General features: G+C 45.8%; 1 protein-coding gene across 1 annotated transcript; it reads right to left on the reverse strand.

Annotated features, from left to right (window-relative positions):
- Positions 1-686: 686 nt before the first annotated feature.
- Positions 687-24,479, reverse strand: LOC134388032 (cytochrome P450 4F2-like). The gene is made up of 12 exons (XM_063110761.1): positions 24,282-24,479; positions 22,421-22,565; positions 19,535-19,588; positions 19,316-19,443; positions 17,323-17,444; positions 16,402-16,672; positions 15,235-15,301; positions 14,908-15,037; positions 1,703-1,836; positions 1,543-1,607; positions 1,290-1,372; positions 687-864 (listed from the first exon to the last, which is right to left on the reverse strand). Exons 1-12 carry the CDS (start codon positions 24,477-24,479, stop codon positions 687-689), a joined length of 1,575 nt encoding a protein of 524 aa, XP_062966831.1.
- Between the last annotated feature and the right edge of the window lie 812 nt (positions 24,480-25,291).

The raw sequence follows: 25,291 nt of genomic DNA on the forward strand, positions 1-25,291 counted from the left end.
TGAGGGTGCCTGGTGGACAGTGTGGGCTCAGCCAGTATTGATTGCCCACGCTGCATGGGAAGTACCAGGGAGCCCATAAGGGAAGAGGGAGGGGGCTCCCTGAAGGTAGGGCCTGGAGGTCACACGGAGACCTGACAGAAGCAAACAACTGAGAGAGGTGGGACGTTGGCAAGAGCACGAAGGGAACTTAGAATCCTGGAGGGGCTGCCAGGGTGGAAGCTGCAGGCCTCCTCCCCTGTGTTCTGGGCTGTCCATGGGCCTTTCTTGGGAGACACCCACAGCACAGACGAATGGTTCTGTCTCTACGGGTTTTCCTCCTTCACTCAGAGCTTCAGTCTTGCTCCTTAAATCCGTCCTTAACTCTGATCCTTCTTCTGCTCAAATACCTCCCACGGCTCCCCACTAACCACAGGATAAAGTCCACACCTGGAATCCGGGAGAACCTGCCATCAGGGTGGGGACCCTGTGGTCAGCCAGAGAGGCAGTCAGGGTCTTGGGATCAGAGACTCCAGCCCCTCCTCCACCGACCCAAGCCCACTCCCTAAATTCTCCCAGTCGCCCAGCGCCCCCTGCTGGCTCTCGGTGAAGCTCAGGCAGAGGCGACAGCACAATTTTATTCCTGGGAATCTGCAAAGGTAGGTGGGTGGGCTCGGTGTGGGTTCCCAGGCCAGAGGGCGGTGGGTGCATTACTGTGGGCCGGCGCTCAGCGGCTCCACCCTCAGCCAGAGTCCGCCCTCCGCGCGCAGGATCAGCTCGGGTTTCCTGCGAGGCTCCTTGTCATCGGGCAGGACGCGGAAGCGCAACAGCGTGAGCGCCAGGGCCACCTTCATCTCGGCCATGGCGAACGTCTGCCCGATGCAGTTCCTGGGGGCCGAGATGGGGGGGGCTCTGATTGCGCGAAGGACACCCCCTGGGCCCCATCAAACCTGAAACCTGGACTAGGACCCCCACCCCCACCCTGCTCACCCTGAGGGGCACAGAGGGGGTTAACGGTGCCTGGGATCCCCACGTGGGCTTGTGTATCCCCTGAGCCAGGTCCAGAATCCGGCCCCCAACTCAGAATAGCAGATATGGGGTGGGGGCGTGGAGCACACCACGAACCCCTCCTGGACTTACCCAACCAAGCTCCATCCCCAGAACTTTGCCCATAACTTCTGGAGGATGGGAGGGAAGGAGAGCTGGAACTCTGACCATCTACGACTTCACCCCTCCCTGCGCCCTTCTCCACTGTCGTGCCCAGACCCCCACCTCCATCACCCCATCCCTGCCCAGAAGCTCGCTGGCCTCACCTGGGCCCCGCCGAGAAGGGAATAAAAGCCAGAGGTGACCTCCCCTTGATGTTTTCAGGGTCGAAGCGGAAGGGGTCATAGACCTGGAGGGGAGAACAAGACAGAGTTGCTGGGTTGGGTCTCCCAGGACAGCCAGCCTTGGAGGGACAGATGTGTGTGGTGGGGGAGGTGATGTCTCATACCCCAAGTTAAATCCCTGTCCTCTCCTCTAGGACCCCTGGAATAGACAAGGATGGGGAGGGGGAGACAGCACCTCAGGGTCCGGCCACACAGCTGGGTTGTGGTGGGTCCCGAAAATACTGATGCTGCAGGTAACACCTGTGCGACAGGAAGGAGCAGTCAGGACAAGGCCCTGGAGCCTGAAGGGCTCCTATTTCCATCTAGGAACCTTCTCCCCCTGAAGCTTTGGACACCTTTGGGGATGATGCGGCCATCTGGAAGCTCAACGTCCTGGGTACAGCGGCGGGAGATGGCTGGAACTGAAGGATGCAAACGCAGACTTTCCTTGATGCACATGGTCAGGAAGGGCAGCTCAGCCAGGTCATCCCTATGAAACACCACCCCCACCAAAACAATTATCCAGGGAGCAAAAATAATCTTCCAGCCTAGTGAAATCTTTTCTACCTATAACAAAATAATCTCCAGATGGATAGAATGTTTGAGAATAACAAAAGCAATAAAGAATTAGAAAAGCACAGAATTAGAAAAGTATCAGAGAAAATCTAGCTCATTTTTTAGAAGTATTTTCTGAGCAAAACATGTAAATAAAAGTTAAATATCAACCATAAAATAGTTAATAAATTTGCATAAAAAATAAATATTCTTTGTGGCCAGAAAGCAAAATCTAAATGTAAAATGAGTAAGCAACAAAATAAACAAATTCAATGTTTTGTTTTTTATTTATCATTGTACTAGAGATACTGGCAAATGCAATTAGACAAGGAAAAAAAGGAGAGTAATGTAACTTGAAATCTGGGGAGGCAGTGGACTGAATTATGTCCCCCTAAAACTTCCTTAAGCTTGAATTGTGTCCCCCAAGTTTTATGTATTAGAAACTTAGCTCCCACTGTGACTGTTAAGAGGGTGGAAGATCCTATTATGGTAATTGAAAGGTGGAACCTTGAAGAGGCGATTGGATTGTAGGACCATGCAGTAATGAATGGATTAAAACTGGTGGTCAGGGGCATAGTTCTGAGGGCTTTAAAAGAAGAGAAGAGTCGGTCTTTTGCTTTCTCTGCTTTCTCTTCTTCCAGCGTCTTGCAATATGAAACCCCTGGGTCACTGTTGCAACCACCAGATGGACTTTGGACTTCTCAGTCTCAGAAACTGTAAGCAATAAATTTCATTTTCTTTATATATCACCCAGTTCAGTGTACCTTGTTATAAGCAACAAAAATGGACTAATACAAGGGGTAAGTGTATTGTGTTGACAGGTAGTGATTTTATACTCAGAAAACACAGAAGAATTTATTGCAAAACTCTTCCAAATATTGAAGATACGGTAATGGGACTGAATTCATTTCTTTAATCGTTTTTTGGGGGAAAGGAGTTGGCCATTTAATAGCTGATAGAGTTAACTGGCTTGAAATTTGAAAACTATAAAACAGGACCTACCCCTATATACAAACACTACTCACTTCCCCTCTCCGCAATTTGTCTAGGTTATAACTATTTTTTACTGTATCATTTTAGAGCTACTTTTGAAGTGATGGATATGCTAAATACCCTGATATTATCATTGCATACTGTATAAATATACCCAAATATGATATCGTGCTCCATAAATACATACAATTACCATTGGTCAATAAAGGAAAAAATAAATTAAAATGAAAAAAAAAATTCAGAGACAGAAGTAAATTACAGTTTATCAGAAACAAGAGGGGAAGGGGGGGGTTTTCAAGATGGCGGCGGCTGCGGCGGCTGGCGCGGAGTAGCTGAGGTGGAAAAGGCGGCCACTGGGCCTCAGGCAGCCGGGAAACTTGTGGACCTTCCTCTCGCCATCTCTTAAGGGAGGACTGCTGCTGCTGACCGGTCGTGGGGGGTGACCGCCACTTTGCCCCCCGGCAGGAGAGGCTGCCTCATTTACAGGCAACAGCTTTAAAGTGTGGAGCAGGAAAAGAACTGTTTCTTAGCTGCAAAAGCGAGTCTCGAAACAGGGAACACAGCGCCAGCGCTGCTGTGGATGCAGCCAGGATCCCGGAGGCCGGGACCGCGCTGAAGGCGGCCAGCTGCCCTATTCAGGATTCGAGGTTTCAGGCCGGCATTAAAGAAGATTCCTGGGAGCGCCCGAGCCGCGCCGCGACTGAACAGCCCGAGGCGGCAGCGGCCGAGAACTGGGAAAGGCGGCAAACCAGAGACAGAGAGCGAGCACCCGACCTGGCACAGCACTGTGAGTGATCCCTGGCATAGCTCTGTTCGGGGGGTGCATGCCCACGCGGCTCCCACCTGCACCACCAGGCCACTCACCGCCCGGTGCTGCCTCCATTTTCCCAGGTGCGGGCAGCTCCGCCCTGCTCAGCCATCACTGAGCCCTCCCACTTGCTTGGCCTGGCGCCGGGCTTTCCGGAGCCTGCGGACCGGCCTCGGCTCCAACTCCCTCCGCGGTTCTCTGGCGGGGCTGGTGGCAGGGGTGTCCCGGGCCAGTGTCGGGAGGGCAAGGTAGTACCCGTCACTCCACCATACCCTGGACTCCGGCCCCAGGTAAACTCCCTGTTACTGGGAGGCAGACACCATCTCTGCGGCCACCAGTTTGGTAAAAAGCCTAACGAATTTCTGGTTGGGAATAGTGTGGTAGGAGAGCTCCCAGGTCCGCTTGAACCGGCCGGAGACCAGGCTGCAGGTGGGCGCTAGACTCGGTTTATACTGGGGGGATACAAAGGTGAACAAGACCCGAGAAAGATCTACATAGTGCTACAAAGGCACCCAGAGAGACCAGTCGTCTGTGCCCAGCAGAAACCTGGTAGACTTCCTGGGCGAGGCGGTGCCGAGCAGGGTCTTGAAGGCCCAGCTGATAGACGAGGGGTGCAGAAGACACGCCCCAGCCCAGCACAGTGCGCACAGAGTGGGGAGACGTGTGGCCAGGGAGGCGGAGACTCGACAGAAACCACACACCCGGTGGGGTCCCCACTGCACGATCTAACAGCCTGGGCCAGAGCACACGGAACAGGGAGAAGTCCTGTACAGAAAGTGAAAGCTCAACAGAGATCACACACCCTGTGGTACGTGATCCACCAGCCCAGCAGAGTCCAAGCTGACCAGAAAGGTGGATCCCCGGAGAAGCCCAAGACCCGAGGCAACCACACACACAAGACACTAGAGGCCAACTGAGCAGTCACGGAGGGAGCCATACGAAATTGGCAACCACAGCAACATCCTACTTAGTCATTAGTCTTAAACCGGTGAACTGTGAAACCCCCGGCCACAATGAATAAACACCAAAAAAAAGATACCAGAAATACAAAAAATCAAGAAAGTACACCACCAAAAGTTAATAAATCTCAAACTCTAGATCCTATAGAACAAGAAGCCCTTGAAATGACTGACAAGGAATTTTGAGTGATAATTCTAAGGAAACTGAATGAGATACAAGAAAACTCAGCTAGACATCATGATGAAATGAGGAAAAGTATACAGGATCTGAAAGAGGAAATGTACAAGGAAATCAATGTCCTGAAAAAAAATGTAGCAGAACTTGCTGAACTGAAGAAGTTATTCAACGAAATAAAAAACACAACGGAGAGTTTAACCAGCAGGCTTGTCGAAGTTGAAGAGAGAACCTCTGAACTTGAAGATGGGCTGTTTGAAATAACACAAGCAGACAAAAAGAAAGAAAAAAGAATCAAGGACATTGAAGAAAATCTGAGAGAGATATCAGACAACCATAAGCGATCAAATATCCGAGTAATGGGTATTCCAGAAGGGGAGGAAAATGGAGATTCCATTGAAAACATATTCAACAAAATAGTGACGGAAAACTTCCCAGGTATAGGAAAAGTCACAGATCTTCAGATCCAGGAAGCTCAACGATCTCCAAATGTATTCAACCCAAAAAGGCCTTCTCCAAGACATGTCATAGTCAAATTGGCAAAACTCAGAGATAAAGAGAGAATCTTAAAAGCTGCAAGAGAGAAGCGTCAAATCACCTATAAGGGAGCCCCAATCAGGTTAACATCAGACTTTTCATCACAAACCCTAAAAGCTAGAAAGGAATGGGATGATATTTTCAAAATACTAAAAGACAAAGATTGCCAGCCAAGAATACTCTACCCTGCAAGGCTATCCTTCCGAAACGAGGGGCAAATAGTATATTTCTCAGACAAACAAAAACTACGGGAGTTCACTACCACAAGACCACCCTTACAAGAAATCCTCAAGGGAGTACTGGGTTTGGTTCCTGAAAAATAACTACCACTGCCATAAAAACCCAAGAAAAATCTAAACCCGCTAGTATAATAAAAATGGCATTCATGAAGAGAAAACAAGCTAACAAAAACACTATCTACAACCTAAGGAACCAACAAACACAGAAAACAAACGGTAAATCAGAAAGCAAGGAACAAAAGACACCTAAGACAACCAAACAACCAATAAAATGCTAGGAATAAATCAACACCTTTCAATAACAACTCTTAATGTAAAAGGCTTAAATTCCCCAATTAAAAGACACAGACTGGCTGACTGGATCAAAAAGCAGGACCCAACTATATGCTGCCTACAAGAGACCCACCTCACCCATAAAGATTCACATAGACTAAGAGTGAAAGGATGGAAAAAGATTTACCATGCAAACAGAAAAGAAAAACGAGCTGGAGTAGCTATTCTTATATCTGACAAAATAGACTTTAAACTAAAAACCATAAAAAGAGACAATGAGGGACACTACTTAATGATAAAAGGACTGATCCATCAAGAAGACATAACAATCATAAATATGTATGCACCCAATGTTGGAGCAGCCAGATTTATAAAACAAACTCTATTAGACCTAAAGAAGGAAATAGACACTAATACCATAATAGCAGGGGACCTGAACACCCCACTATCAATATTAGACAGATCATCTAGGCAAAGAATCAGTAGAGAAACACAAGATCTAAACAAGACTCTAGACAAATTGGAATTGGCAGATATCTACAGAACATTCCACCCAACAACCTCAGAATATTCATTCTTCTCAGCAGCACATGGATCATTCTCCAGGATAGATCACATATTAGGTCACAAATCAAGTCTCAATAAATTCAAAAAAATTGCAATTATCCCATGTATCTTCTCAGACCACAATGGATTAAAACTAGAAATTAATAACAAACGAAACTCTGGAAAAGATACAAACACATAGAAATTAAACAGCATTCTACTTAATGACATATGGGTCCAAGAAGAAATCAAGCAGGAAATCAAAAAATTTATTGAAACTAATGAAAACAATGATACATCATACCAAAACCTGTGGGATACTGCAAAAGCAGTATTGAGGGGAAAATTTATCGCATTAAACGCTCACTTCAGAAGAATAGAAAGATGGCAAGTGAACAACCTAACACTTCACCTTAAAGAACTAGAAAAACAAGAACAATCCAAACCTAAAGTTAGCAGACGGAAAGAAATCATTAAGATCAGAGCAGAACTGAATGAAATTGAAAACCAAAAAACAATTCAAAAGATCAACGAATCAAAAGTTGGTTTTTTGAAAAGATAAATAAAATGGAAAAACCATTAGCATGGCTAACAAAAAAAAGAAGAGAGAAGACTCAAATAACCAAAATTAGAAATGAAAAAGGCGATATTACAACTGATTCCTCTGAAATACAAGGAATCATTCGAGACTACTATAAACAACTATACGCCAACAAATTTGAAAATCTGGAGGAAATGGATAAATTTCTGGACACACACAAGCTCCCAAAACTGAACCATGAAGACGTAGAAAATTTGAACAGACCAATAACAATAAAGGAGATTGAAGCTGTTATCAGTAGGCTCCCAACAAAGAAAAGCCCAGGACCAGATGGATTCACAGCAGAATTTTACCAAACATTCAAACAGGAATTGACACCGATTCTTTACAAACTATTCCAAAAGATTGAAACGGACGCAAATCTCCCAAACTCATTCTATGAAGCAAACATCATCCTGATACCAAAACCAGGTAAAGATATAACCAAAAAAGAAAACTACAGGCCAATATCCTTGATGAATATAGATGCAAAAATCCTCACTAAATTACTAGCAAACAGAATACAGCAACACATACGTAAAATTATTCATCACGATCAAGTGGGATTCATCCCAGGGATGCAAGGTTGGTTCAACATACGCAAATCAATAAATGTGATACACCATATTAATAAACTCAAACACAAGGACCATATGATCATCTCTATAGATGCTGAAAAAGCATTTGATAAAGTTCAGCACTCATTCATGACAAAAACCCTCTATAAGTTAGGTATAGAGGGAAAGTATCTCAACATAATTAAAGCCATATATGCCAAACCCACAGCCAATATCATCCTGAATGGGGAAAAGCTGAAAGCTTTTCCTTTAAGAACAGGAACTAGACAAGGATGCCCACTCTCACCACTCCTATTCAACATAGTGTTGGAAGTACTAGCCAGAGCAATCAGAGAAGAGAAGGAAATAAAGGGCATCCAGATTGGAAAAGATGAAGTCAAACTGTCCCTGTTTGCAGATGACATGATCCTATATATCGAACAGCCTAAAACCTCTACAAAAAAACTGTTGGAATTGATAAATGATTTCAGCACAGTAGCAGGATACAAAATCAACACACAAAAATCAGTAGCATTTCTTTTCTCCAATAGTGAACATGCAGAAAGAGAAGTCAAGAAAGCCTGCCCATTTACAATAGCCACCAAAAAAATAAAATACTTAGGAATTGAGTTAACCAAGGAGGTGAAAAATCTCTATAATGAGAACTATAAACCACTGCTGAGAGAAATTAGAGAGGATACAAGAAGATGGAAAGATATCCCATGCTCTTGGATTGGAAGAATCAACATAGTGAAAATGTCCATACTACCCAAAGTGATATACAAATTCAATGCAATCCCCATCAAAATTCCAAAGACATTTTTCTCGGAAATGGAAAAAACTATCCAGACATTTATATGGAACAATAAAAGACCACGCATAGCCAAAGCAATGCTGAGCAAAAAAAATAAAGCTGGAGGCATAACACTACCTGACTTTAAGCTATACTACAAAGCTATAATAACCAAAACAGTATGGTACTGGCATAAAAACAGACACACTGACCAATGGAATAGAATAGAGAATCCAGAAATCAACCCACACACTTACTGTCAGCTGATCTTTGACAAAGGCACCAAGCCTATTCAGTGGCGAAGGGACTGCCTCTTCAGCAAGTGGTGCTGGGATAACTGGATATCCATATGCAGGAGAATGAAACTAGATCCATACCTCTCGCCGTATACTAAAATCAACTCAAAATGGATTAAGGATTTAAATATATACCCTGAAACAATAAAACTTCTTAAAGAAAACATAGGGGAAACACTTCAGGAAATAGGACTGGGCACAGACTTCATGAATACGACCCCAAAAGCACGGGCAACCAAAGGAAAAATAAACAAATGGGATTATATCAAACTAAAAAGCTTCTGCACAGCAAAAGAAACAATTAAAAGAGTTAAAAGACAACCAACAGAGTGGGAGAAAATATTTGCAAAATATATATCTGACAAAGGATTAATATCCAGAATATATAAGGAACTCAAACAACTGTACAAGAAGAAAACAAGCAACCCAATTAAAAAATGGGCAAAAGAGCTAAGTAGGCATTTCTCTAAGGAAGATATACAAATGGCCAACAGACATATGAAAAAATGCTCAACATCACTCAGCATCCGGGAAATGCAAATCAAAACCACATTGAGATACCATCTAACCCCAGTTAGGATGGCTAAAATCCAAAAGACTATGAACGATAAATGCTGGCGAGGCTGCGGAGAAAAAGGAACTCTCATACATTGTTGGTGGGACTGCAAAATGGTGCAGCCTCTATGGAAAATGGTATGGAGGTTCCTCAAACAATTGCAGATAGATCTACCATACGACCCAGCTATCCCACTGTTGGGTATATACCCAGAGGAATGGAAATCATCAAGTCGAAGGTATACCTGTTTCCCAATGTTTATCGCAGCACTCTTTACAATAGCCAAGAGTTGGAACCAGCCCAAATGCCCATCATTGGATGAGTGGATACGGAAAATGTGGTACATCTACACAATGGAATACTACTCAGCTATAAAAACGAATGAAATACTGCCATTTGCAACAACATGGATGGACCTTGAGAGAATTATATTAAGTGAAACAAGTCAGGCACAGAAAGAGAAATACCACATGTTCTCACTTATTGGTGGGAGCTAAAAATTAATATATAAATTCACACACACACACACACACACACACACACACACACACACACACACACACACACACACAAACGGGGGGGGAAGAAGATATAACAACCACAATTATTTGAAGTTGATACGACAAGCAAACAGAAAGGACATTGTTGGGGGGGAGGGGGGAGGGAGAAGGGAGGGAGGTTGTGGTGATGGGGAGCAATAATCAGCCACAATGTATATCGACAAAATAAAAAAAAATAAATAAATAAAAATAAATAAATAAAAGCTTCAAAAAAAAAGAAACAAGAGGGGAAGGAATAATGAGAAGTTATTGCTTAATGGGTACAGAGTTTATGTTTAGGATGAACAGAAAGTTATGGAAATAGAGGTGGTGGTTGCACAGCATTGTGAATATAATTAATTCCATGCAATGCATGTTCTAACAGTCTTAAAATGGCAATCCTTATGTTATACATGTTTTACCACAATTAAAAAAGTGGGAAAAAAAGTAAAAAAATCAAAATTAAGTCATAAAAATTATATAGTAGCATACTATATAATACACACTGGTATGTATCTTTTTTCATTTAATAGTATATCAATCTCTCCTCATACATCTCCTGAGATTTGTGGCAAAATAGGTTTTTCCCTACTCTGGAGCTATAAAATAATTTTCCCATGGTTTCTGCTAGAGCTGATAAGACCCCCTTTTAAAAAAATTGAAATACTTGATTCATCTAGATATAACCTTGTTATAAGACATGAGAAGCAAGTTGAGTTGACTTTTTTCCAAGCAACCTCCCAGTAGTTTAAAGAGCTTTTACAAAATGATCTATATATTTTTCTTTTGATATAAGATGCCATCTTTAGCAGGTACTATGTGTATGGGGGGAAAATTTATTACCACAAATCTTTAGTTTTTCTACTTAGAAATAAAAGCCAGTTGGAAAAGACAATAAAAAAGATGGTAATACTAATAGTATAAAACACCTGGATTATATTTAGGAAACATGAAATCTCTCTACTCCAAATGAATTTATTAATTTCCCTCAATCCAAATCAAAGATACAATACAACAAAGTAGCTACAACAAGAGTAGCTAAGGGTTACTTTAACAGAACAGGCACAACATCTCTAAGCAAAAATTTAAACTCTATTAAAAGATGAAAGATTATTTGAATAGATGGATCTCCATTCCACACTCTGGGGTAATATGTGTCAATATTTTGAAGTAATCTATTTTCCACAAATCAATCATATATTCAAATTCACCAATAGAATATATTCATTTCAAATGAAAATCAATATGATTTTTTTTTTGAAACTTGATGAACTTAGTCTAAAATGTTTCTGGAAGAATAAAAGATCTTGAAGAGTTTGGTTGATTTGAAAATAAAAGATTAAAGAGAGAGAGAACTCATTCTACCAGATATTAGGACCTATTACGAAGGTGCTGTCATACGAATCATGTATCACTGAGGCAAGAACAGGGAAAAAGACACACGGAACAGAAGAGAGAGCTCAGAGACAGACACGTGAATAAGTGAAAACTTCACATCTGCTAAAGGAAGCCACACAAAACCCCGAGAAGTGTATAGTGTGTAGATAGTATGTGGGTAAAGGAAATGTGGACAAACTGGACTTAATAAACATTAATTGAAAGTACCACAGCATTCAAAAGGCTTCCTTAGCAATACAAGACAGAAAAAAAGATGATTTTTAATACTCATTGTTATAAGTAAATATTTTAAAAAAGAGAAGGACCCCCCAAAAGAGCAAAGAATGTAAGATGAACACTCACATAAAAAGAAAACCAGTGGTTTATTATCAACATGGGCAAAAGATGATCGAGCTCACTCATATTTAAAGAAATGTTCATTAAAAGAAGAATATGAAAATTAGCAAAGATTTAAAATTCATTAATACAGTAATACTACTGAGAAAGTTATCTGAAGCTGGTGCCTTCAGACTTAGCTAATAGGAATGGATTCACAATCACTATTAAAATCATGCAGTGCAAATGGTCTTTGATTCAGCAGCTACACCTTGGGGAATCTGTCCTGCAAGGATGCTCACATATGTAAGCAACACTCACTTTACACGCTTGCTGACCAAGCCATGTGTAATTTAGCAAAAGTCTGGAAACAATCCACATCTAAATCAGTGGTAAGATGTTTAGATAAATGATGGCACATCCACACCATAGAATACTACACAGTTGCCAGAAGGGAGGAAATAGGTATCACTTTTCCTATCACACACTGCAGGCTGGAATGTAAATCAGTACAGAGACTCTGGAAGGCAAATATGCACTATCTGTTATAAAAAGACATGTTTATATAAGTGTCTTCATCATGAGATTAACTGGATAAAATATGAAATCTATGCAGCCCACAAAAAAAGTGCTGTAAGACACACTGCTGAGGTGGAAAAAATGAGTTATTAAATGTATATATATGTAAACTCAAAAGGGCAAAAAGTTAATGAACATACATATGGAGATTAAATAGATTATAGATAGATAGATAGATAGATAGATAGATAGATAGATAGATAGATAGATAGATAGATAGATAGATGGATGGATGGATGGATGGATGGATGGATAGATAGATAGATAGATAGATAGATAGATAGATAGATAGATAGATAGATAGATAGATAGATAGATAGATAGATAGATGATAGATAGATGGATAGATACATAGATGGATGGATAGATAGATAGATGGATGGATAGATAGATGGATAGATGGATAGATAGATAGATAGATAGATGGATAGATAGATAGATGGCAAACTGATGGCTCTGGAGACCTTTTGGAAGGAAGTGAGGAGATCAGGTTGGGTGGGAGGAATGTCAAGGATAACCCAAGTCTCCTCTGTAATGTCTCATTCAGTGCATGAAGAACTAGTTCTCATCATTGTTTTTGTAATTCAAAACTTATTTTCCATGTACCATACATACAAAATGAAATACTAATTGCCACTTTAAAAAAAAAAGAAAAAAGGGAAGAAAATTTTGTCATTTGCAGCAACACGAATGAAATAGGAGGTCATTATGCTAAGTGAATTAAGCCAGATACACCAAGACAGATACTGCATGATCTTACTCATCTGTGGCATATAAAATAGTCAAACTCATAGAAACAGAGGGTAGAACGGTGGTTACAGGGGCAGCAAGGAAATGAGAAGAGGCTGGCCAATGAGTGTGAGTTTCAGTTACAGAAGAGATGCAAGCTTTTGAGGTGTATTCGACATCATAGTGACTACAGGTAATAATAATTTCTCAAAATTGCTAAGACAGTAAATTTCAAATGTTCTCACTACAAAAATTACAACTATATGAAGAGATGGATACAGTCATTTGCTTAATTTAATCATTCCATATGGAACACGTATATCATCACATTGTACTCCAGAAAAATATATCACTAAAATTTGTCAACTAAAAATTAAAACAAATTTAAAAAAAACCCATTTTGCAAAACTCATGCTATGACAAATAGAAAAGAAAATAACTCAAAATTATATTGTTGGTGTGCAGACCTGTGTCTATTTTATGTACTCTCATTTGTGCAGAAAAAGAGAGTGTGTGTTTATATAAATGTGGGCATGAGGATAGCCATTTCCTGGAAGGACACACAGCAAACCACTGACCTTAGTCACTGCTATGGAGGGGCTTAACAAGAAACCTCATTTTATCGTAAATTCATTGGTAAACTTCATTTTACAAGCGCATAATTTTTCATGAAGTCTTGATTTTTACAAGTGTAAAAATGCTTTTCTGCCTCACAGGACTGTTGTGCTAAGCAAAGGCTTGGAGGGGAGGACATGACCCCCCAAATGCCTGTCCCGTCCAAAGCCTCCTCTCTGTCCCCGAGCCTCTGCCTGGCTCAGTCCTCAGAATCCCCTCCCTGTGCCATCCATCTACAGCTTGTCCTCTCCAGTATGCCCTCCACACCAGTTCTAGGAAGGTCCTTCTACTACCCAGATCTGACCTGTCCCTCCCCTGCTCAAACACTGCCCATGGCTCCCATTTGCCGTAGGTTAAAATCAAAGCCATTACTGTTGCTTTGCAAGACTTCCACAGCCAGCCTCTGCTGCCACCTCCAGTTTCATCATCTCATCATGACTCTGTCTCTCCCTCTGTCTCTCTCTCCCTCCTCGTTCCTCCCCCCTCTTTCTCTCTCTATGACCCTCTCCCCACTTTCACACAAACCTCCCCCTCTCCTTTCCCCTCCATCTTTTCTCTTCTCTTTTCTCTCCACCTTTGCCTAAAGTCTCCTCCTGATCTACAGCACTGTCGTTCAACTGCCCCCAAATATCCATTGACCATCATTAAGGACCTCAAGTGAGACACTTTTTTAAAAATTGTAACACAACTGATTATTCACGTTTTTAGGGAACAGTGTTGACTATCAGTGTTTGTGTACAATATGTGAGGATCGAGTCATAGTATTGGGATGTTCATTATTGCAATTGTAATTATTCTTTGTGTCCCTTACCTAGTTTCTCCCTAACCCCTTTCCCCCTCTGCCTTTGCCACCTCTTGTAACCATAGGTCTGTTCTGAGACACTTTTTTACCCCAGCCTTGCTTCTCTGGGACATCCTGACCTGGGACTGGTCCCCAACCTGGCTGGGAGCTCCTGGAAGGCAGAGGCCCAGGCTGAGTCCTTTTCATGTCTCCAGAGCACCGAAAGCGTCTGGGCCCAAACTGGAGATGAAAAGCCTGTGTGGGAGAGTTTGCTGAATGAAGACAGGGTAGATGGATGATGCAGGTGTTCTGGACAAGACACAGATGGGTTTTTCTCTCAGGTGTCCCTGGTGAATCCCTGGACTGGACAATAGGTAGGCATTAGGGTTCAGAAAAGCAACATTCATAGTAAAGATGTTTGAAAAAAAAATTGCTATCTCATGGAGAAAAAGAAGAGAGTGTGGGGGGGTGGATTTTATTTACTGAACATGTTCTAAGTGCCATCACCTGCCCTCACACGTTGCCACTAATTATCTCAGCAGCACAGATCTTTCTGTCTCAAAAGACTACATCCTCTCCCCTGCTCACCAGGCTGGGTGTCCGACCCTGCTTCTGTGCTCTGCTTTTTTTCCAACTAAGTAATGATGGTAGAATTGACAAAAACTACTTCCTCTTTTCCCCACCTGGGGAGGGCCAATGAGAGAGGCTCAGGAACAGGCCATGAGGACCTGAACTCACCATTCAATCTCTTTAGGCTCACGATCCCTCAGGAGCTCTCGCACCTCCTGCCGGCAGCGCTCCTGGTATTCTGGGTGCTTCGCGAGGTTGTAAAGGACCCAGGAGAGTCCACTGGCTGTGGTGTCATGACCTGAGGGATAGCCAGGCAGGCTTGGGTCTCTGGGCTGCTTCAGATCCAGAGTGGTGGACAGCGCCCTTACACTGAGACCCTCAGGGAGGATGGGGGAAGGGAAGACGGGCAGAACTGAGTGATTCAGAGTCCACCAGCCACATCCCTGGGATGGAGAGATCCCTGTTCTAACTGCAGTCCCACACTTGGACTCTCACCCTCAAACATGAAGGTGTCAGCCTCCGCTCTTATGTCTTCATCTGACAGCTCCTTCCCATTTTCTTCCTGGAGAGAAGACAATGTCCCCAAATCAAACCAGCTGTCAGGGCTTGTTAGTCTAATCTGTGGCCATCCCTGAAAGTCCAGCATCCTTCCTGAAACCCAAGCTCACTCTTCATAATTAGACCTCTCCTGGTCATCATCACCAGAGCCACTCCCCACCAGGTCCCTCTCTGGGTCCCTTGCCTCTTGTTTTGTCCCTGGTGGGAGAAATCAATGATCCATGAATATTTTCATGATTCTGCATGATGAGAACTTTAATGAGAAATTACTGGCAACCTGGGTTACAGTATTGTGGAATGGCAATTTGTCTTGCAAGTTAGAGATTAATTATTGCTCCAGAGATATTTGCACATATTCTAAGTGGTAGATCCAGAATCTTATCACCCCTGGAAACCCATTTGGGTTGTAAAGCTATTGACATTGCCATCTTACTGGAGACGATTTCAGAATAAAGTGTTCTCTCTCTCTCTCTCTCTCTCTCTCTCTCTCTCTTTCTGTCTGTCTCTGTTTCTCTCTGTCTCTCTCTCTTTCTCTCTCTCTTTGTGGGTGTGGGTGTGTGTGTTTCTCTCGCTGGAAGGAAGAATGGGCATATGTGCCATCTGTTCTATGTCATTTCCGAGACTCATCATGTGGGGGCCCTCTTATGATGGAAACTCTGCCACACATACAGGAAATACATTGTGCTGTCCTCCAAGAATTTGAAAATGGGAGCCAGAGCTACCATCCTACTCTGGCTGCTGTTCTTGCTGCGAGTAATAAATGAGCTGCTCTCAGGCAGGGGTTTGGTGAATCTGTCAGCACAGACATAGACCTAGAGAAACACACAGATACAGATATATAGGCATAAAAAATGTGGCAGACTAACTTGCTGACATATAAATAGAGTAAAATCTCAGGTTCTTACCACTTTAAACTTAGCAATCTCCTTCTGGCTACACCCCACAGAGTCATCTCTAGAATCTATCTCTGACCTGTTCTTCCCTTTCTCCAATAGTTTCCAGGGCTCCCCAGTTCCCCTCTAGATCAAGTCTGAGTCCTTTATATCTGACCTTTGACATAAAGATCCATTCTACCTCTTGAATGCAGGTCCCAGAGTAGCCCACCTTGCTCAGCAGGAGCACATCAATGAAGTCCAAAGTCTTGGTCTTGGCCTTGGCCTTGAGGAAATCATCAACACCCTGATCGGGGAGGGTGCGGCGCCTCTCCTGGATGACGGCGTCTGTGAAGTCGTGCACCAGGCGGCAGTCCCTGAGGAAGCGCTGCCCGTCGGCAGTGAGATAGTACAGGAGGTCCACGTGCAAGACGGGATGATATGACCTTTTTGACACAAGGGCGCTGAGCTCCAAGATTGCAGCAATATACTCACTGGGCTTCCTGCAGGATGAGGAAATAAAGGAGGCAACAATGTAACACACCTGAAGTCTGTGAAGGAACTCCCACCAGCAGCTGGAGCTACTTCCCATTAAGAGACTGAGTGTCCAGAAACAGACGGTCTCACAGATACACAGTGGGTATCTCCAAACTCTGTTGCCTCCATCCCATCTCAGTCTACACAACTCAGGCCTCAATCTTTTCCAAGTGGTTCATGGCCCAGTACTTTCTGTATGCTCTTTGCATCCAATGTCAACTCCATTTATTGTCTACATGATGTCAGTCCTTCAGAGAGCTCAGCTCTGACCATGCCCATCATCAACTCAAACACCTTCCATAGCTCCCTGCTAACCTTATGATCACGTTCACACCCCTTTGCTCAGTTTTTCTATGTCCTTGAGATGTAGGATCTGTCTACCTTTATACCTCATTTCTACTGTCTGTTGCCCATGCTCTGCTCATCCTAGAGTTCTTGCCTTTACTTAAACATTTCTCTCTACCTGCAAGATCATGGCTTCTCTCTACCCGACCCTGTCCTTCAGTGCCCAGATCTGACTCACCTCCTCAAGGAAGGCTTTTCTGGTTTCCCTGGCCAGTCCTCCCTCCCCTACCTGTTCCCTAGGTCAAGTTCGAGGTCCTAGGCAGGGACTCACTCTTGACAGTTGCTGTCGAAGCTGAAGACACATTTCTGCAGACTGTCCAAGGTCATGAGGCTGATGTGCTCAAACATGTCCAGATGGGCACTGCCCTGTGAGACTAGGCGCTGCCACTTGGCCTGGACAGAGGACAGGAGAGAACTGGGGCTGGGACCTGGCTCCCCTGTGCCCCTCCCCAACCCCAACCACCAGGATGGACTCCCCCAGAATCAGCCATTTGGTCTTCTGCCCCAGGTACCCATCACCAGGGAGGATCAGGCTTGGATGAGAGTGGAAGCTGTTAACACTGGGAGATGAAGACCCAAAGCTGGGAGTCAGGAGACCTGGGCTCAAGTCCCAGCTCTGCCTCTAGTGCTCTGTGTGTCCTTGGTTAACTCACATGCCCTCCCTTGGGCCCCACCTGTGAGATCTTCAGTAACAATTAAAGTGACCTGCTTTGGTGTAAGATAAACAAAATTAGAATCCTGGCTCTACCACTAGAGGCTCTTTTGCTAGCTGGGTGAATTTGGGGAAGATCCCTCTGAACCTCATTTTCATCACCTGTAATGGGGCGATAATAACCTCTGTCCCCCAGTGATGTGAAAATTAAATTACACAACATATATCATGGAACTAGCACATGACATCGTCTCTGGCATATGATGAGAGCTCAATAAATATTACCTTTCCTCATCCTCATTCTTTTAAATTGATATTAAATAGATCCCTGTGTGGGGAGAGGTAGTCCTCATGGCACTTTGCTGGACATGACAAAAATACAAGATCCTGATGGTATTAACTTTGGCCATTTCTCACAGTTGTGTATGCAGAAAAAAAATATTGAGAGATATGGTAATCACTCCCCTGAATAGATATCAGGCTGGTTTCTGCTTAGTATAAAAGCAGATTCCCTAAGCTTGGTGCTTCTCCCCTGTAATTCAGTGCAGTACATGAACAGACATCTATTGACGCCCACCTGTATCAATCCCATGGGATTCGGTGGCTTTGGGAAAGGATAGTAATCAACCAGAAGCCCAGGATGCTTGCCATGCTGTGAGTAAGAAACTGCTCTTTGTCTGTCATCCAGGGGTTTCATGTCTTCTGGCAGACTCCATGGAAAAGTATCAAGCTAATTTTTCAGCTTGCAAGTAAGAAAGAATCTTCGGCACTTTATAAAACCCTTACTCTGAATTCTTCCCTTCTCCCAGTTTCCACATTCATGCCAATGTGATTTTTCAGCCACATCCAGTAAGAGATGGAGCCTGTTTTATCCCCTTTGATTCTGTGCTGGACTTCTGAGTTTCTTTGGCCAACACAACGTGGTTTGAAAGATGAGGTAGTAACTCTAATAAACCTAAGACCCCAGAGGCACTGCAGGCTCCTCTCACTCCCTGGGACCCTGGCTCTGCCATGTGAACATGCCCGGATGCCTTCTGGAAAAAGACAATCACAGGGAGACAAGTTCACTTGTCCCAGCTGATGCCATTCCTGATTCACCTGAAACCGAACAAGCCCTAAACATGTGAGAGACCTGAGCCAGGATCAGCGAAGCTGCCTACCTGACCCACAGCTGATCATATACCATGAGTGACCCCATCCAGGACCAGAAGAACCAGTCACTGACCCCATGGACGTGCTGACAATCATAAACCCTTAACACTTTAAACCAGTGGTTTGTGGAGTAGTTTGTTACTCAGTAATAGTTACTATGGAATCTTCCATTATTATCATCAACAGGGTTTCAAGATGCCAGGGATTTGGAGAGGCAAAGCTAGACACTGACAGCTTCTGTGCACCTGCTATGTGCCCTGGACATGAATACATTACAGTGTCTTGACTGCTCTTTAAGTCGAGATTATTATCCCCATTTTGCAGATGAGAAACCAAGGCTTGGAAAGGAAGGAAAATGACCCCAAGGTCACTCAGCAGAGCCATAATTCCAGACTAACCCATCTGAGGCTCCTCTCCCTTCCCAAGGCTCCAGCTGGGACCCTGGGTTCATGTGACTCACGTGCATGACATTCACACTGTGGTTGAAAATCTTCACATAGGGCTTCAGGATGTTGAAGTGGAAGGCGGGTGTCAGCAGGCGGCGGTGGCGGCTCCACTTGTCACCGGCACTCAGCAGCAGCCCATCCCCTAGTGGGGCAGCCATGGGTAGTGAGCAAAGGCATCACCTTCCCCTGGCCCCCAAGGTTGTCCCCAAACCCCTTCACATGCAGTTACTCACCAAGCCACGGTTTCAGGAACCCATAGAAAGTCATATCCTTGGGTGCAATGGCAGCTGACATGAAAGAGGACAATCAGGGGCCATGGAGAGGGGGAGGGGAGGGACTTTGGGTGTTGGGTGGAGGCTCCCAGCCAGCGATCTGCACAATCCCCCTCCAAGCCCAGCATAGCAGGGAGGGGGCCGAGGGCAGAGCAAGCAGGAAGGAGGGTGGGAATTAGGGGGAACCAGAGCAGGCTGCAGCAGCAGAGTAGAGAACAGAAACACCCTAACATGGTGTGACACAACCCACCATGTCTTGACGTGGCTCCTACATGTTTCACCACATTCAACAGTACCCGAGTACAGCACAGCAGTCTACAAAATGCCTTTACAGGGACCTAGGACACCCTGCCTGCCTCAGTACTCGGACACCACCTGACATGGACCTGGGACTTGTGATATGGACTAACACATGTTAACATGTCCTGACATGGCCACAACATTTGTGACAAGCCCTGCAATGACACAACATGCTCTGACATGAACCCAAGATGGTGTGACATGACCTCAGCCTGCCCAGAGATGGGCTCCACATGAGATTAAAATATGAACCCTTCAAGGTTTCAGATGTGGTTCAGGTGTGATTTAGACTGGGCCTTAGATGTGACAAAAACATACCTTAAGACCTGCCTCAGAAAGACTCAAGTAATGTCCCAGACAATTCACAAAGGAATTCTGAGTCTCAGATCTCAGACGAGCCCAAACACGGCCCAGAGGAGAAAAGTTGCAGAACGAGGCAATCTCAAACAGCACCTCACATGAGAACCAGACAGACCCTGACAAGCCCCAAATGCCCTTGGCCTGAGCATGCCCCACACTTGACCATCTCCATGTGATCCCAGGAGTAATCCAGGTGGAACCAGGTGTAACATGTGGCAGGTGTAATGAAGACACAGGTGTAAATACAAATGTGACAAGATGTGGCCACACAGCAGGTGTCACATGGACACATTCAGACATTGGTAGAGATGAGCAGAGGTCAGACAGGTGGGAGACCAGGTGAGGCAGAGGCTGTGACATCCCCACCACAGCCCTCAGATCAGCACTCGGGTCACCTGACCAGCTGGACGCAGCCCAGCTTCAGGTGTGGGCATCCTGTGGCCAGTGCAGTGTCTACCTGGAGCAAAGAGCATGGGCTTGATGTAGGTGGGGTGGAGGATGTGAATGAATGCATGCCAGCGCCCCACCCACCGGCAGCAGACACCTCCAAGGTGCTCGCCAGGCCCAGTGTGTACAGTGGACCCTCTTCCCTGCTCCACATCTGGATAAGAGCAAAGAGGTCCCAATTCATGCTCTTCTAGGTTGGCAGAGAGAAGGACCCGCAGGGCTGAGACCCAGACCCGGGCCCTGTGTTGAGCCTCCTCCTGGGCTCTCCCTGCATGTGCTCGACACATGACTGTTCAGGTCCCTCAGGAAAGGACAGGAAGGTCTTTGTCCATTTAGATCCATCACGTTCACCTGGGTTCTCCTCATCAATTTTTCAGATAAAGAAACTGAGGCTCAGAACAATGAGATACCCATGGTCTGTCAGAGAGTAAGTGGCATGCCTGAGATACGAGCTCAGGTCTGTCTGAAGGTAGAGCCTGAGTCCCTAACCACTGACTTGTTTGGTTTCCTTAACACAGTAGCTCTGGGTTTCCTGTGTCTGCCAAGACTGAGCAATCAGAGTCACTGAGATTGGATGAGGAATCAGTCTAAGATAATTCAACTGAATTTTACCCAGGCTAAGATAATTCAACTGAATCATAGGACATTAATGAGAACTCTGGGGGAAAGGTGAGCTTTCGTATGCGAACTGAGTTTTTGGAAATCATCATTGGATACCATGAGGAAAGGGCTTCCTTGGAGGAAAAACAAAAAAGAGAAAAGTCAAAAGGGGAGAAGGATACAGGTTCCTAATGACGTTGCTGGAGACCTGGATCCAACTGTGCCTGAAGGTCACAACCAATATATGTCTTTGGTTTGCTTAGAACCACATGTGATTGAGCTTCTACCTCTTACAACTGAAGGGGACCTCAGCAGCGAGAGAGAGCTAGGGACCTGCCCAGAGTCATCCAGCAGTTTGGTGTAAAAGCCATGCTCTCCGTGGGACATTGTTCCGTCCCTGGTATGTCCAAGGATGGGAAATGGAAGAGGTGAGAGTAAGGGCACGAGGCTGAGTTGTGGTCTTCTATTGAAGATTCTGGGACCTGGAGCAGGTGGGCAATGAACATACAGTGGACAAGCTAAAGGATGGGGTTAAAGGACCTGACCCACGAGAGTTGGACATTGTGGAACGAGCAGCCCAGATCACTCACCAGCTCCAAGCCCTCCTCATTCCTCAGGGTCTGGGAATGCACAAAGGTGATGCCAGACATGGTGGGGGGCCTCAAATGCTTCCAATGCCCCTGCATCCCCTGCCCTCTGCTTTGAAAATTTCTACTCATGCTTCAAATCCAGCTCCAGCAACCTCTCCTCCAGGAAGCCTTCCAGCCTGCCCCATCAGAAACCTTGTTTCTGCTCTTAGCTGTTGTGGCCCATCTTACTCTGACCCATTTCTGACCACACGACATTGGGGATGTCTTTCCAGGTTCATATCCTCAATATCAGGGTTTCTCCTGTACAGGTTCTTAGGCTGAGGTGTTTTGGTACCTCAGTGGTGCCCATAACACCAGGGCAGGGAGGCAGAGGGAGATAGAAGGATGAGACACTGAGATGGGGACTGGTGAATACATGCAAGAAAGAGGAAGACAGATGAGAGAGGAGAGGGAAGGAGAGACCAGGGTCCTGCAGGGACTGCACAGAATCTTGGGGGTGGAAGCCATCGGGTGAGCCACGGCACCCACCACCACAAGCTCCAATGGGTACCTGAGGCATTGATGACAGACCGGATGATGTCGGGGTGGCATAAACTGACGATGGGGAATATGGGGCCCATCCAGCCCATAAACCCCTGAGGGTACGTGGACACCAGCTGAGTCAAGTCCCTCAAGCCCTGCTCTGTGGGGGTGACCTGCAAGCAAGACAAGATGGTTACCTCCTGTGATGGTTCATTGTAGGTGACAACTTGACTGGGCTATGGGATGCCCAGATAACTGTGAAACCTTATGTCTGTCTGTGTCTGTGGGGGTGTTTGTAGCAGAGGGTAGCATTTGAATCCGTAGACTGGGTAAGGAAGATCCACCCTGCCCAGTGGAGTTGGGCATCATCCAATTCCCTGAGGACCCAGGTAGAAAAAAAAGGGAGAGAAAGAGAATTTTCTGTCTTCTGGAGCTGGGACATCCGTCTCCTACTACTCTCAGACATCAGAACTCCAGGTTCTGGAGCATCTGGACTCCAGGACTTATACCAGCAGCCCCAGGTTCTCAGTCTTTTCGACTCACAATGAGACACATCACCAGCTTCTCTGGTTGTCAGCATGGCGTGGGACTTCTCAGCCTCCATAATCATGTGGACAAATTCTCAAAAACAATCCCCTCTTCTCTCTCTCTCTGTACACTTGCATGCGCATGTACACACACACACACACACGCAAACACACACACAATGAACTCTTCAAAAAGTTCAAGGAATGATTCCTATTACTTTTTAATTGTATTTTTCTGTGAACTTTTTGAAATAGGGAATCTCTGCTTCCTGCTGCTCCTTCCCTCCTGGGGCCATCACTAAGTACCAAGGGTGCAACCCCAGGCAGAAGGAGAAGACACACTGTCTGCCTGCAGAGAGGCCCACCTTGTCTCGAGAGAATGGATTTCTCTACTCATGCCTGAGTAGTTCCAGCCTGGGGGCAGCTACAGAGGGGGACTGTGGGCAGCAGTGTGGTCTCAGGACTTGTCCCTGAGGCTGATGCACACATCCTGTCATATCCTGTATGGCCCAAATGACCTTCAGTACCTCCCGTGGGAAAGGTCTGCACACCAGAGACCTTCCAGCCTCGGCGGAACCTGGGGAGCAGAGGTGAGCTCTGACTGTCCATCAGAACATGGCTTCCACCAGTGGGCACCTTCTGCACACCTGGTTCTGGGCAAAGGGCATCCTGTGCACACTCTCCCTTATAATGTTCACACTCTTATCAGTCCTGCTTTTCACAGATGACAGCAGGTTAACATCATAGGTCAAAGTCTGGAGGAGAGGAAGTCATAAACATGTGGAAGGGGAAGTGAGTGGACACCTTTTATCAGGTTGGGCAACAGGGCACACTGGTACATGTTAGAGAGGAAGAGCAAGATAAGAGGAAGGTGCCCTATAAAGGGGAGAGGGTGGGAAACTGGCCACAGCTCCATTATGGCCCAGCTGTGCTCATGTATGTGTGTGGTCATAGCTAACTTCTGAGGGAACACGGCAGCCCAAGCTGGGAAGATACAAGGAAATGGGCCGAGCAGGGGGTGTATCCAGGACACTGCCCCATAGGAGGCCTCAAGTCCAGAAGAGGAGAATGTGGGAACACCAGGGGGTCCCTGCTCTGTGCAGCTCATCCCATAAGCCCTCAGAGGTGCACTAATGTAGGGAAGAAAAGAAGCAAATATATCCAGAGCAGGCTGTGGAGGGGGACAGCTGGTGAGAAGACTTGGGATGTTACCGCAGAGGTCAGAGTGAGCCACCTCCCATCCTTCTCTGCTGCCCGGACCCCAGACCACCCTCTGACTCCCAGACTCCTGAGCCCCATTTCTGGTCCTGTGGGAAGTCCAAGCACCCCGACACCTGAGACCTGTCCAGCTGTGACACTCACCAAACCCAGGTGACCCCAAAACCAGTTCAGTTTTGGAGGCTGAGGGAAACATTGGAGGCGGCGAGAGTTGTCATAGAGGGTGTAGGTCCAGGACAGGACACGAGCCAGGAGCCATGTGGCTCCAACCAGCAGCAGAAGCATCCACGGGGAGGCTGCTGCCGGCCCCAGGCCCAGCCAGGACAGGCTCAGCTGCGGCATCCTGCAGGCAGATGGGACAGAGGTGAGGACCCGAGGCCAAGGCAGGGCCACAGGAGCTCCAGGGACAGTGGGGAGGGGCAGGGAAGGTGGGTGCTGGGGGCATGGCAGGGAGGGCTCAGAGATGGGCCAACAAGGACTGATAACAGGGAGGGAGACCCAGGGAGATCCAGGGGAGAAGGCAGAGTGAGCTGGGAGCAGAAGAGAGAGAGAGAGAGAGAGGGGCAGGGAGAGGCTGATTAGAGTTGAGAAAGGCCCAGCCTGAATCACTGGGAGGTTGCCAGAGGCTTAGTTATCCAGAAATCACCAGTCTCCTGGGCTTGCTCACTCTCTGTAAACATCCCAGCTTAGGGCAGTGCCCCTACCCCATCCCGAGCCAGGACTTCCCAGTCCCACTTCCCCCAGCCTGGCACCTGTCAGGAGCAGCTTCTCACACAACTTCCTCTCTCTGTCCTGGGAGGTTCGCCTCTGTCCTCTGATCTAGGGAAGGCTGTGGGAGGTTGGGGTGGGCTGGCTGGGCTGGGCCAGCCAATACACAAAGGCCTGGCTGCCTGATCCCTGCCTGGGCAGCCGACCAAAGCATGGGGCGGGACCAGCTGGGTACAGAGGAGCAAACTCAGGGTGACACAGCTTGAGCACTGAACTGTCAGGACTTAGCACCTCCCCTGTGGGGCAGGGGGAAAGTTGGTCAAAGGTGAATCTAAGCCCCAAAGATTACAATGGCCCCTGCCCTTCCAAGGCCAGGGTGCAGCAGGTAAAACCAAGAACTTGAAAGTTCAAATGTCAGGTGAGCAGGGCCAGGCCATGAATTGTCC

The sequence above is a fragment of the Cynocephalus volans genome, chromosome 10 (genome assembly GCF_027409185.1).
Source record: "Cynocephalus volans isolate mCynVol1 chromosome 10, mCynVol1.pri, whole genome shotgun sequence".
Taxonomy (NCBI): Eukaryota; Metazoa; Chordata; class Mammalia; order Dermoptera; family Cynocephalidae; genus Cynocephalus; species Cynocephalus volans.